The sequence below is a fragment of the Drosophila guanche genome, unplaced genomic scaffold (assembly GCF_900245975.1).
Source record: "Drosophila guanche unplaced genomic scaffold, DGUA_6, whole genome shotgun sequence".
Lineage (NCBI taxonomy): Eukaryota > Metazoa > Arthropoda > Insecta > Diptera > Drosophilidae > Drosophila > Drosophila guanche.
The window spans coordinates 1,729,811-1,744,050 of record NW_022995745.1 but is presented as its reverse complement, the minus strand read 5'-3'; the positions used below and the strand labels follow the sequence as shown (position 1 = coordinate 1,744,050).

At 46.8% G+C, this 14,240-nt stretch overlaps 2 protein-coding genes across 2 annotated transcripts; both read left to right on the top strand.

Moving 5' to 3' along the window:
• The first annotated feature begins 9,343 nt into the window (after positions 1-9,343).
• On the top strand, positions 9,344-10,241 carry LOC117580952 (uncharacterized protein C9orf85 homolog). The gene is made up of 2 exons (XM_034267738.1): positions 9,344-9,445; positions 9,513-10,241. Exon 2 carries the CDS (start codon positions 9,530-9,532, stop codon positions 10,211-10,213), a length of 684 nt encoding a protein of 227 aa, XP_034123629.1. The 5' UTR covers positions 9,344-9,445; positions 9,513-9,529; the 3' UTR covers positions 10,214-10,241.
• Positions 10,242-10,451: 210 nt separating this feature from the next.
• On the top strand, positions 10,452-14,003 carry LOC117580951 (DExH-box ATP-dependent RNA helicase DExH1). The gene is made up of 3 exons (XM_034267737.1): positions 10,452-11,148; positions 11,217-11,424; positions 11,482-14,003. The coding sequence occupies exons 1-3, from the start codon at positions 10,510-10,512 to the stop codon at positions 13,506-13,508; spliced, it is 2,874 nt and encodes a 957-aa protein (XP_034123628.1). The 5' UTR covers positions 10,452-10,509; the 3' UTR covers positions 13,509-14,003.
• Positions 14,004-14,240: the final 237 nt, after the last annotated feature.

Below are 14,240 nucleotides of genomic sequence, written 5' to 3'. Positions count from 1 at the left end.
CTTCCGTGACGACGTTGACGCAAATGTTGTTTGGCCAAAAATAAAACTTCGACTCCGACTGCGACTCCCCAACTGAAACAAAAACAGAAACAGAAACAGAAACTCCTAATGCAAAAGTTCCGCCAACTGCGCAGCGGGCGTCACTGCCAGCGTCAGCGTCTGCGCCATCGCCAGCGCCAGCGCCAGCGCCAGCGCCAGAGTATGATTAAGAGTTTTTTAGTTTTGTTTTTTTTGTTATTGTTGTGTTTTATTTTCATTTTTGTATTATTGTTGGTGATGTTTGCTCAACATTGAAGAGACGGCAGCGGCATGAGCAACCCCGCATTTCATTGTATTACACGTATTTATTTATTTTTCACGCTCACTGCCATGTCAAGTCTGCCCAAAAGCCCGGCCAACGCCAACCCTCCTGTTGCTGCTGCTGACGGCGACGGCGACTGCGTTTCACTTGGCTGCGCACGCGCCAACAGCAACAGCAAGAGCAGCAACAACAACAATCAGAATACAAACCCTCCTGGGGGTCGATCAAAAATTTGTTGTTAATAAATGTACTCGCAATATGCTGTATATTGTTGCTGGTGTTTGCAGGGCACACAGCAATTTCCACAGCGAGTTCTATTCTCAGCTAATTGACGGACAGCCAATGACAAAACACGATATAGATAAATGTACATATGAAGCTGCATATGTACATAAATATGTTCAGATTTAATGCAGATCCGCATATACATAAATATCCAAAAAAAGATTACTTGAAGTGAAAACTGATTGAACAAAGTTACTTCCCAGATAAAAGAGCTCTAATTAGCTATTTTTGCCAGCTCTCTGCAGCTTCTGTGGGCAGCCAGTTAACGGTTCTGGGCCCCTCCGTCTGCAGGGAAATACACAACCAAATGAAGACACAAAATGAAAATGCCTTGCGCAATCGGCAGAGCAAGACTGCCAGCGGGCAAAGTGTGCCAAGAGTTGGATAGAGATCGGAAGGTATCGTCCATACAATATCTATTTATATTATATTGATATTATTTTGAATGTGTGTCAAATGTGTTTTTTGATGGACAGTGAACGCAGGCGATGAATGCGATTTCTGCAAGCGACATTTGTTCAACCTTCAAGCGAATTCAACTCAAAATTTGAATTTGAATGGAATGAATGCTGCTCGTACGTGAAATGCGGATGGATGGCCAAAAAGCAGATCTATTATAACATGCTCTGTTATATTTGCATTATGAATGGTTTATGGGACCAGTCGAGGCCCTCAATGACAACCTTTCTAAGCGACATTTACTGCCCCCCCCCCCCCCCCCCCCCCCCCCCCCCCCCCCCCCCCCCCCCCCCCCCCCCCCCCCTCCTGAAGGGTTACTTGGCGCCCACTTAATGGACTTCATCTCTGACATTTTCATTTTCATTTTCATTGGCCTTTCTGGGTCACATTGCCAAAGCACAGATAAACGTTGGATAAACAAGAGCGATGATGTAAAAACGAAGCTGCAGCCGAAAGCGAAGGTTGAGGATGCCTTCAAGTGCCAGATTGATAGAATACGGCAGAGACAGATGGAGAGAGAGAAGCGGATGGGAACACCATTGAACCAGAAATCATGACACTCTTCACGCCATTTGAACACACGCAACCATGACTCACGCCCGAAACTAAAGGCGCTAACATTTCCCTATTTTTGCCACAAATAGATACATTTTATTATGAAATCATATTGAATATACGAAAAGCGAACCTCAATCAGTCAATGGGAACACCCCCACGAGCTACGATTTCATTCCCTCAGCTACTCCCATCCGCCGCAGATGTGCCTCCGATGCCCCCCGATGTTCCTGCCATCAGTCAGCAAATTGTTGCCACGCTTGAGCTGATCAAGAACCTTCGAGAATTTGTATTATAAGGTAGATATATCTACATAATTGATGGATGGGTGGCCCCAGCGCTGATCGAGCCAGGTACAAAGTATCTACTCCTCAGCATGTCTAAATTGAAAAGTTTAACAGAGAGCAACAAGAAATTATTCCGCTTGTTGGACACCTAATTGGATATTTGCCATGGAACTTACTCTAAAATGTATTATAAAGAATGGTGAAGAGTAATATATAATTTATGTTTTTAAGGCAGAGTTTTGCTGCCTTCAAACTCTGATATTTCTGAACAGAATTGTGTCATTGAACCCTATGAATATCCTCATGAAAGCAGCCACTACAATTACATCTGTCTGTAGAATATATAAATATTTTTGTTCAATGAAAATTCTGAAGTCTCCCCACAGCTACAGCTTTCAGGGCAAATGTATCCGGCGAAGAGGCAGCCTGCCATCTGCAGTAGTTAAATATTCCACAAAAAAATGAAAACAAACAAACCAAATCACACCCGAAATCACCTCAAAACGATGCTTCAGTGATTTTGCGGGGTAAAACCATAAAAAGAGGAATCATTTCTTCATGCAGGTGGAGTTGGAAAATAGTGCTGTGCTCGGTATTTGGTGGGTAACGGTGCCCCCCAGTCGTCGGATGGGAAACGATCGTAAAAGCACCGTCTCCGAGCAACAGCAGAAGCCGCAAAAACCCAGAGGCCCAACCCCAAAACTCAACAATAATAACATTAATAGTGGAGCAATAAAATAAAAGTGGGAAACGAAACTGTTGCGGGTTCGGGTTGCTTGTTGCTGCCATTTGGGTTTTGATCCATTTGGTTATGAATATTAGGCAACTCTGCAATATGATTAAGGATGGAGCACACAAAACGAGAGAGAGAAGCAATAAGAGAGGAAACGTTTAAATTGAACAAGTGCATGTTTTCCTTGCGTAAAGAGTTATAAAAGCTTTTGTATTTGTGCTGTCAGAATTTCCGATGGAATATTTTCCATGGATAGAAAGTTATATACAAATTATTTTCGATATTTAAGCATAAGAATAATTTTTGAAGTGTAAAAACTGCAGCTTTCAATAGAGTTTCCCCAGGCGTAATGAATATTCCAATTGGATTATGATGCAGAAATTGAAAAACCACAAATTTCGATGAACTTCCCTGAGGAAGTGAAGCAAGTTCGTTGGACTTCATTGGTTGTTCGAATACTTTTACTTTTCGCTTTGTTTTATTTCATTATGTATGGGGATTTACATTGTTGTATTTTGCCTGCCCATCAAAAGCAGAACAGGCCGCTAGTAGGCGATCTAACGGTCCACTATCGATCGATGGCGTTCGTTTTCGTCTTTCCCTCTCTGCTCGTTCCCCCATCCAGCTCGCTCGTCAGTTGCCAATTCAAATTCAAATTCATAGAATGGAGACGCTGTTAGTTTTCACTTTCGTGTGTGAGTGTGTTTCAAAAGAGTAAACAAAACAGAAAAAATAGAAAGCAAAAGTAAATGTGTGCAAGAAAGACAGCTAAGTAAAGAGCACAGATTCATTCTCTCTCTTTAAGATCAAGAATTTCAGGGAAAAAGCTCATCTGGCACGACTCTCTCCCCCTCTCCCCCTCTGCCTGGCTGTTTGTCTTTCCATTCACATGCAAAATGCATAAACAAATTCAATCATTCAGCGATTCAACGAAGTGAGTCTGTGAAAGTAAGCCAGAGTCAGAGTCAGAGCCAGAGACCAAACATTTGCCCAACAATCGGGCGTCAGAAAACGGTGCAAACATAGGCAGAGACATCTGCTTCTGGCTCGGACTCTGCACCTGAAGCCTCACTCGAGTTGTGACAGGTCGCGTTGCCTCTCAACACTCATCTCCCTCTGCGAAAATTAAAATGAAAACTGCCTACGGTGACGACAAGTGAATGTGTGGTGCCCACAGAACTACAGAACTACTTTGAATGAATATCAAATCGAATTATGAATCAAATTGATTTGAACTTGTAAGCTAATTTGATTGGATTTGATTTGAAAGCACTTCTAATTAGAGTCTCGAACATTGGTCGAAACGATGAACATCGATGAACTTTGCGACTCTCTTTTCGCTGTTCGCGGTTTGCTGCTGTCGGCTAATGACCAAATGTGTGGAGTGGATTAGCCAAACCGAGTGGAGGCAGCTTGTACGAGGCGAACACTTGGACAAATGACCAATTATGATGGGCGACACAACACTGAAGACACTCACTTGCTGAGAGAGAGATAGGAGAGAGGCATAACCCGTTTGCTCAAGCAAAAGAAAACATGAAAATCCATGCAGCGGAGTCTGTGGCGATTTGTTTTCTAGTTCGTTTTTGTGTGTCTGCGTCTTTGCTGGAAAATGTCGTATGTAAACGGTTTGGTTTGCCTTAATAATTGACATTGGTGGAAAGCTGCGGCTCAGGCCTGGGCCGGTTGTTGACCGCATTGAGAGATTGGCTAACAGCTCTCCTGTGCCCGCTTCAGGCACCGCCCGTCCAGCTAAATAGCCAGCGCCCGCGCCTTCAAGTCTGTGGCGGCACTAAGCACACAAAACCAACGAAAGCAAAAGGATGATGACTGGCCCCCAGGCCCCAGAGCAGAGGAGAAGCATTGCAGATCAGAGCAGAGCTGAGCAGAGCAGGAGGCGTCAAACGAGTTCCCCCGAACAACTTTAACCAACGTCGTCCTCTCCGATAAACGAAATTTCACTTTTTCTCTTGCAGTTTCTTGGCTTTTCTTTTTCTTGGCCTCTCCGATTGAAATTTGTGTGCGTTTGTCAGAAAAGCGTGGCTAATTAACACCAAACAATCACAAGTTGCAGAAATAAATACAGTAACAAAAGCAAATATATAAACAATAATAATTGTCTGGCGATCTGTTCAAGTGTTACCCGATTGGCCTGCAATCATTCCATCATTTTGCCCCCAACAATGCAATCTCAGCAAATAATTGCAGTGGGTGTGTGTTTGCAGTTTGTACGGCTTGAACGAACGCCGGGCAAGGGTTCAAGAGACTGAGTTTCCTTGACCAACAACAGCAACAATCACCCCCAAGCTACACATGACCGAAATTAGTCATCGAATTACAATAATATTTCTCAAACTAAAACCAAATTAACGGAAATGTTAAATACAAAAAAAAAATAACAATAAAAGCAAAATGAAAGGAAAAGCATCTTAAGCAATGCGACGACTCAAATACCCTAACATTATTTAGTTTAAGTTGAATAGAAGGAGTTAATAGTTCTACCAAAAATGTAAAGAATATGAATTCTTAAACGTTTTTTAGTGGACGAAATGGAATAGAATAGAATGGAATAGTTTACTTTTTGCAAAGGACTTCTTCAGGATTACAGTTCTGAAACCCATGGCTAGGCATGCACCGTGTGGTGCCGAAACAAACCTCCAGACAAAATGGACAAACCCTGTTGCAAGAGCATTCAACATAATGCAAGAAATGTTATTAAGCTCAGCGATTGCCGTGTCACAATGAGCGAGTTTTCCCAAAGGGGGGAAGGGGGGGGGGGGAAATGAGGTGTTTGGATCCATTAAGAGAACGGGTAACGGGCGTGAGTGTGTGTGCAACTCCGAAACAAAATACAATTTTATGCGGTTTTATTATTATTTTTGTTGGTTCGTTTTTGGTTGTGGATTCTACACAGCTCGTGCATCGTGGATCACGTCAGTGAGCAGCATGGATATGGATAGCTGCCCCGTTCATTTATCACGGCGCACGCTTTAGAGATGGTATGAAACACAGTCTGACATGGTGTGGCATGCGATATGGAGTTGCATTCAGTTCATTACAACACACTCAAAACCCCCCACCAGACAACCCCGGAACAGGGGGCGGGGAGTGTTGTGGAGTGCATTGGAGTCGTAATTATCGCAGCTGGTCGTATAATCAGTCGCAGCCCCCAAAGGGTTGTATAACTTAGGCAAATCCAATCGTGATATGACCCGCTGTATAGAGAAAGCAATCTAAGTCGCAACTTTGAGCACACATTGCCCCTGAGGCAGGGAAGATTTTTGATGCTAAAAAAGTTCTCCAAATTATAAATATTTCCATCCACTCTCAAGAAAGTTGGGTCCAAGCAAAGGGAAGATACACAGAACGTTATCGGGAGATGGTATGATGAATCTATCATATTTGAGAGCCTCGTTTGGATAGAAATCAGTTAAAGTTCTCTCCAAATATGTATATACATATTTAGATCTCATATTTCTGCTTCTACTTATGATCTTTGCAAGTCTCAGGGCTGTAAGTAGATCGTGCTAGGATAGGTTACAGGGAAATTGTTTGACAATGCACTTTTCAATGCAATAATTGAGATTTAATTGCATTATCCTGGAGTGTACTTACCGCACACCATTTCCAGTTTGAAGTGCACTTGTCGCTGCTTCTGTCCAAGTGTTTCTCTCTCTCTCTCTCACAATCTCTTCTTCACACACAAAAGCACTGGCACAGCACACACACTTTTGGAAGTGGACGAATCATATCATAGTATCTACTATCCGCAGAGTTTCACAAGCAATGCCAAAAACAAAAAAAAGTAAACAAAAAAAATTGACAAAAACAAAAACCGTTATGCAGTTATCAGCTGCAGTTTGTGCGAGCAACTAAGATTTGTTTTTTGTTCTGGCTAAGTTTTAGGGCGGTTGGCGGTTTGTGGAGCGCGGCACGTGCTGGGCGTACAATGGTCGCGGCTTGTTTGAGGCTTGAGGCCGGTTGGTGGTTGTTGCAGACCAGCTCGGCCAGCGGTCGCCAAAGAAATGTAAGAGCCAAAAGCAGCGGACCCCAAAGAAGTGCCGATCGAGAAAGCTCTTTGGACTTGTTGTTGCTGTTGCTGTTGTTGATGTAAACACAAGCTCAGTCGGGTGTATGCAGCAGGTAGGCGCGTGCGTTTGCTTGCATGTGTGTGTGTGTGTGTGTGCGCTCGGCTGCCGCTGCGCTGCTGCTGCTGTGGCTGTGGTTTGTCTTCAGTTGATTTTCGATGCGCTTTTTGCACATTGCTAGACTTTTTCTTGCTCGCCTTTTTGTATTTTCAGCATGCTGGAATTTCTATATTACCCTACCCTAAGAGGGTATTCTTCCAACGAGCAAAGCGCAGAAATGTGTAAATATGCGCGGAGGAGTGAGCTCGTACATAAACAAAGAAGAATTTACTCCTCGAGCTTTAAGCTTATCTGGAGTTTATATTCAAATGAATTTATTTAGCTATTTTGTGTTTGTACCAATTACTATTATTCTTATGGTACTGAGCTTAATCCCTGTTAAACCATCGACAACCCCGAACAGCAAGAGCATAAAAACTTCGCCAAGACATGAACTTAATCCATCTTTTTTGTTGTTTTTGTTTATACGTTTGTATTCGTTGTATTCAATAGAATTTTTATGCTTTTTTATGGTCAAGCTGGCGGCGTCATGCGCGTTAGCAGCGTTAGATGATGGGGCCTCATCTTCCCATCTGCCTAACGGTTGTTTATGGCCAGTTTAAGGTTTTATGCATAATTGTTTGAGTCGTTGCTCTCTCGCTCGCGCGCTCTCTCTCTGACTCTCTGACTCTCGACACTCCAACACTCACCACCACCGCTGCAAAAGCTCATTTAAATGCAATCAATCAAAAGTTTACAGCTAATTAGCCGCAACGACGCGACGATGGACAATGCAATTTAATAGAATTATTGAAGTCCCCCCCACACTTCAGCAGTGTTGCCCCTCGATCGATCGATCGCCACTAATGAGGCAGCACTTGATTGGCAGTTGACCATCGATTGATTTGTTGCCGCTTTACGATGTGTTTACGATGCAGCAATTTGCACCGCGAGCTTTGACCCTGCTCTTTGCAGCGATCGATTATTTGTAACTGTCGCAATGCACTCACCTGAGAGCCGTCGGTTGATAGTTGGAGAGCATCCTCATGCTGCCACCAAATCGATGCTGCTGGGAGGGCAACTGTTGCTGCTGCTGCTCGTGGTCTGCCTCGGATTGGGGGTAGCCGCCGTTTCGACTCATTCGGCTGGCATGGGAGCCGCGCTCCGAGTTGCATTTCGAGCCGCAAAGGGAATTATCGCAGAAGCGACAGCACTTGTTGTAGCTGAACGTGGAGGTGCAGAGTGTGCAGAAGGAGTCCAACTGGGACTCGGCCCGGTCATCCTCCACATCCACATCCCCATCGACATCCATGTCCATGTCGTGGCTGTGTCGCCCAATCTTGAGGGTTTGTGTGTTGCTGCTTTGATCCTCATCCGAACAAAAGTTGTACCTATCGCTCTCCGTGTCGTCCTCCTCCTCCTCCCCCAGGCTGCTGCCAGCACTGCCGGCGCCCTCATGGCTGGGTCCATTGTGGGTGGCGGGGGAGGTGGGTGATAGCCCAAAACTGCTGAGCGGACAGGAGGGGTAGCGGGTGAGTGGAAACTGACGCACATTGTACTTGCTGGCCATCGACAGGTTCTCATTGAAGTAGATCACATTGGCACCGTGGGCGAGCTGTCGCTCCCGCTCGCGCTCGCGCTCCCTCTCCCTCTCCCACTCCAGCTCCCTGTCTCTATCTCTATCTCTGTCCCTGTCTTTTTCGCGTTCTCTGTCTCTGTTCCTCTCCCGCTCCCTCTCCCGCTCCCGCTCACGGCTCTGCTCAAGACCAGCAATGCCCCTGCTAATGCTGAGGTCATGGTACTTGCGCAGAAAGGCCGCATTGCAGTCAGCGGCTGTGTATTCGTGGAGCTTCTTAGGCTTCTGGGCCGCAGGCAGTTGCTGAATTGTGTGCTGAATGTGTGGAATGCCATTTTGATTGCTGCTGCCATTGCTGTTGGTGTTGTTGTTGTTGCCGCTGCTGTTGTTGCCGCCAGAGCGTAGAAGGTCGAAGAGCCGCTGTTTGAGGTCGCGCATGGCGACATGAGACAGAGCTGTTCACTCAAATCTGCAATTAAAGAGTGCCAGAATGAGTGAAAAGTATAACTAAACATACCATATATAGTTACAGCAGTAATTATTAAACATTTCAAATAAACACAAGTACAGCTTCAAATTTCGATAAACTTGCCGCCAATCCACTATCGTTGAGAGAGGTGAGTTTCATAGCCATGAGCACTGGAAGCGGTACAAAACAACAGTTTTATAACACTCAGCTCATAACAGTGTGCATGCTGATGGAGTATTGGTATTTTTGTAGCATTTTGGTATATTTCTTTCTCTCTCCTTTGAAGGGATATTTCTCTCTCGCAACATGGGAATTTTCATCTCAGCATGAGTCTTAAAATATCACCACTTATGTCTTACATGCAACATGTTTTTTATGGACCTGAACAATTGATTGATAAATCTGATAAAATTATAGTTTTAGCGCAGAGACCCCTAACTAGCTAGTAATTTCATATAGAACATCAATATTGCGGAATATGATTTAAGATTGCAGTATATTGTGAAAATGAAAGGGAATGTTTTGGTATATTTCCGAAGGTCTGTCGGTATATCTTATCGATAATTTCGCGGTCACACTGTATAAAGCTGTATAAATAAACTGTATAATTAAACTTTTGCTGTAAGTTCACAAAATTGCAATAATTGCAGCAGGTAAATCAGGCACCCCCAATCAAAAGCCTATGCCGAATTTGTTAACCATCAACGACGCCCCTTTTAGTTGTCTACTAGAGCACGATGAGTTCACAACGCGGTAACGTTAACCGCACACGTGCCCAGAAACACAAAAATCGTTTTGTATTCAAGAATGATCTGCACGACAAAACGCCGCAACAGATGCGACTCAACTCGATGCATGTCTCGACGGTGTGCCAGCGCTGCAAGGAGGTGATCGAGTGGAAGATCAAATACAAGAAGTACAAGCCGCTGACACAGGCGAAGACCTGCAGCCATTGCAAGGAGCGGACAGTGAAGAAGGCCTACCATGTCATTTGTCGGGAGTGCGCCATCAAGGCCCACGCCTGCGCCAAGTGCCTGAAGACCGCCGACGAGGTGGCCATAGAGGCACCCGAGCCCACGCCACAGGAGGAGCAGCAGCTGCAGGTGGAGATGGACCGCTTGGTCAAATCTTTCTCGGAACGCAAGCGTCGCGCCTTTCTGCGCTACATGGCCAAGGGCAAGAAGCCAGAGACAGCTGAGAAGGACGAGGAAACGCAGGAGATCGAGGAGAAGGCGAAACGTGTGGCCCACACTCGCGCTGAGCTGCTGGACAAAATAAAGCAACTGAACCTAGCCGAAGAGGACGATGAAGAGGAATACGATGATGATGAAGACGATGATGAGGACGCTGAGGAGGATGATTCCGAGATAGATTCAGAGGACGATAGCGAGGAAGAGAAAAAACCTGTTAAAGCGAAATAAAGTTTCTAATTTGTTTTAATCAATACTATCCATAGTGTTGGCCCTACTTTAATTATAATGGCATATTAATTGTACGTATCATGCCAATATGCTTAAATAATATATGCAAATCTAGGAATATTTTTGGTATATTTTGAAAATGATAAGGTATGTTTCTGAGAGTCAGGTGTTATATTTAATCGATAAATCGTCCGCGGTCACACTGGTCCATACAATTTTCACATCCAAAAAACAATAAACAAACACCCAGAGAAATAGTTGTGCTGTGGAACAAATAATATATAAGTTACTACGCCATGGCAGACAACCATGCTGAGAAGACCAAAAAGCGCAAGAAGAATAAGAAGGGAAAGAAGGGGCCTGCATTTGGTGAAGTGGGAAAGGGCAATGGTGGTGGCCAGCAGCAACCGTCACCCCAAAGCAGTGTGAATATTATTGCACTTACACTTAGTGTGATGGAGAAGAATCTGGTGATGCAACTGCTGGCTGAATTTCTGGCCAGCAATAAGCTAGAGCTGAAGCTGGAGGGCATGAACAATGAGCAGCGCAGCCTAATTCATAGCTATGCCCAGTCGATGGGCTTGAAGTCCGTCAGCCGTGGGCCCACACACAATCGGGTGCTGAGCGTCACTCGGTCGCCGGGCTCCAGTCTGCACCACTGCCTCGATGCCCCCGTGCTGCTGGTAAACTCGAAAGTGACCCGAACCCTGGCCTCGTCGGTCGCCAAAATTGAACGCGTGCTGGCCGCGGCGGCACACAAAGGCAACGGCTCTCGGGCAGACCTGAACAGGCAGCGGAACGGCTTCGGCTTGGTGGGTGTGCGACAAGTACCCCCACATCCGGATAACCAAAACAATCCGCTGTATTGGGAGCGCACCGGTCTACCCATTTTTCGCTATCGCACAATGATTCAGAGCATACTGCAACAGCACCAGGTGAGTCCCCGAAGCTCTCTTTTTACCTCTGTATTTGCTTAACGCTTGTCCTCCCCTTCCGTGCACAGGTTCTCGTTGTCAAGGGTAGCACTGGCTCTGGCAAGTCAACGCAGGTGCCGCAGTATGTGCTGGAGTGGGCGGCAGACACAATGAACGAGGTGCGGATTGTGGTGAGCCAGCCGCGACGCATAGCGGCCATCAGCGTCTCGGAGCGAATCTCCAAGGAGCGTGGCGAGCTGCCAGGCGGCACTGTGGGATATCAGATTCGCATGAACAGTAAGTGATGCCTGCCACTGTGCTTTCCGATGATGTTAAATTCCATTTTGCTTGCAGGCAATTGCACCAGCCACACTGTGCTCACGCTGACCACCAGCGGCTGCCTGCTGCGGGCTTTGACCATGGATACGGAGGCGTTCTTTGAGACCGTCACCCACTTGATTATCGATGAGGTGCACGAGCGTGACTTGGACACGGACTTTCTGCTGCTGGTCATCAAGCTGGAACTGCAGAAGAATCCCTATCTTCGGGTGATTCTGATGTCCGCGACGATGGATCTGGATGCGTTGTCCGCATACTTTGGCAATGTGCCCGTCCTGGATGTGGAGGGGCGCAGCTTCGGGGTGCGCATCTTCCAGATGGAGCAGATTCTCAGCGAGACTGGCTACATGACCGCGGCCATGAAGCACATTTTGGGCGAGAAGATTGACACCGCCACAGCGGATGAGCTGCTGCATGCGTACATCCTCACGCGCTACATGGAGTCGGACATTGACAACAATCTGATTGTCTCCCTGCTGGAGCTGCTCACGAAGAGTGGCGAGAAGGGTGCGGTAATTGTGTACCTGCCGGGCTACAATGACATGACCTCGCTGATGGAGTGTCTGTACAACTCCCTGCCGGCGGACAAAATACAAATACTTCTGCTGCACAGCCAGGTGGAGAATCATGAGCAGAAGAAGATATTCCGCAATTACCCGAATGTCCAGCTGACGATCATTTTGAGCACCAACATTGGACAGACGTCCATCACCATACCGGAGCTGGTCTACGTCATTGACGTGGGCAAGTCCAAGATGAAGATCTATGACGCCAAGACGAACGCCGCGCAGCTGGCCACAACGCCCATTTCGCAGGCGGATGCCCAGCAGAGGGCCGGTCGGGCTGGTCGCATCCGTGATGGCATCTGCTATCGCCTGTACTCCAGCGAGCAGTTCGCCAAGATGAACATCTACACCATACCGGAGATCCAGCGACGCACGCTGGACGAGATCTGTCTGCTGACGAAGGTTGCAGCTCCCGAGCAGTCCATACCGACGTTTCTGTCGCAGGCACTGGATGCGCCGCAGCCGGAGGCCGTCAATCAGGCCTGCTCGCGGCTCAAGCTCTTGGGCGTGCTCCAGGATACCAATGAGTCGATCACCATGCTGGGCCGTATCATTGCGGAGCTGCCGCTGAGCGTGCAGATGGGTAAGTGCGTGGTGTACTCGATATACTATCGATGTCTGGGCAGCATGTCCATCATTGCCGCCTTCCATTCTGTCCGCGATCCCTTCGTGCTGCCCGTCGATCGACGCCGGAGCTTCTTTCCGCAAGAGGCGCGCCTCAAACTGACGGAGAACTGCCACAGCGACTTGATTGGAATGATAAGTCTCTACAAACAATACACGGACATCTCCCGGCGCGGCCACAAGGAGCTGGCCCAGTTCTGCGAGCTCAACTATCTGTGCTCCAACTCCATGGCCATGTTTGTCTCGGCCGTGTCCACGCTGCGGGAATCTGTTTGCCGCATCTTCAAGCTGGATCAGACAGCCAAGCGCCACGCCAGCGCCAATGACAGGGACAACAACATGCTGCGGCTGGCCCTCACCGCTGGCCTCTACCCCAACCTGGCCTACTACGACTACACCAAGCACGAGCTGGTGGCCGAGTGCGATCCGAACGTACTTGTCTCGCGCAACTCCTGCCTGTTGGGCAAGAAGAAGATGCGCACCCTGCCCAGCGAGTGGGTGCTGTATGTGGAGAAGACACGCGTCTCGGAGTACAAGTCGTCGCTGGAGCAAACCAGTCTGGTCAGCACCCTGCACGTGGCCATTGCCGGTGGAAAGGAGCTCAAGATAACCAAGCGACCGAGCAGCAGCCCTGGCCTGCTGGACACTGCACCCAAGGGGCAGCTGTGCATCGATCACTGGGTACGCATTGGCCTGCATCCGATGTTCGGGGAGCAATTGATCACTCTGCGAGCGCTCATCAAGCGTGAGGTGGACAGAATGGTGATGCTGCGTCGCATGGACTCGTGCATTGGCCCCGAAATAGTTCGTTCCATGTTGAGTGCTGATGAGGGCACCATTGCCCTCAACTAAGTCCTGCCCAGGTCATGTTTATTGTTTTTCTGTGATAATTGTTTCTCGATTAAGACTGACTCGTTTCATAATTTGTTTGCCAAATTGTAACCCAAACTATTCATCGACTTTCGGCCACAATTTCATGTCTCGACTGGTTTGATTGACAACCACATACCCACCCACGTACTTATTAATTTTCAATTAGCGACTAAATTTGTTCTCAAAGCCAACAAGATGACTGACTGCGCCCACACACACTCAAAGAACGTCTGGTTGAAATGAATTACCGACATGAATCAAATATAGAAACGCAAACAAAATAATCGTACACTAGTAGAGCTGAAGCCACGCGACAGTATTTTAAAATCTAAATGTATTTCAAGCAGACAAAAACATGAGAAAACATTCCACACATTTCTTGCAAACTTGCACTTCTGCGAGTATTTTACTTATGAATGAAAACGAAACCAAAGTCAACTGGATAAACAGGGATCTAATCTATCTTGTGCATTTTTTGTGTGTTTAGTCATTCAATGCAACAACAAATAAACCAACAAAATGTGTGCTAGTTAGACCCTTAATTGATTGAGTGGGGGGCATGGGGCAACAGCGTAATTGCTGCGTGAAAATATGTGTGCCACAAGCGCCTCCTCAGTGTCAGTGTCGGAGCTGGGCGTTGCCGCCCTCAGGTGCACTTGTACATGCAGATGATGATGCCTATGTTTCGGTTCACCTGCCCCACCTGGCTGC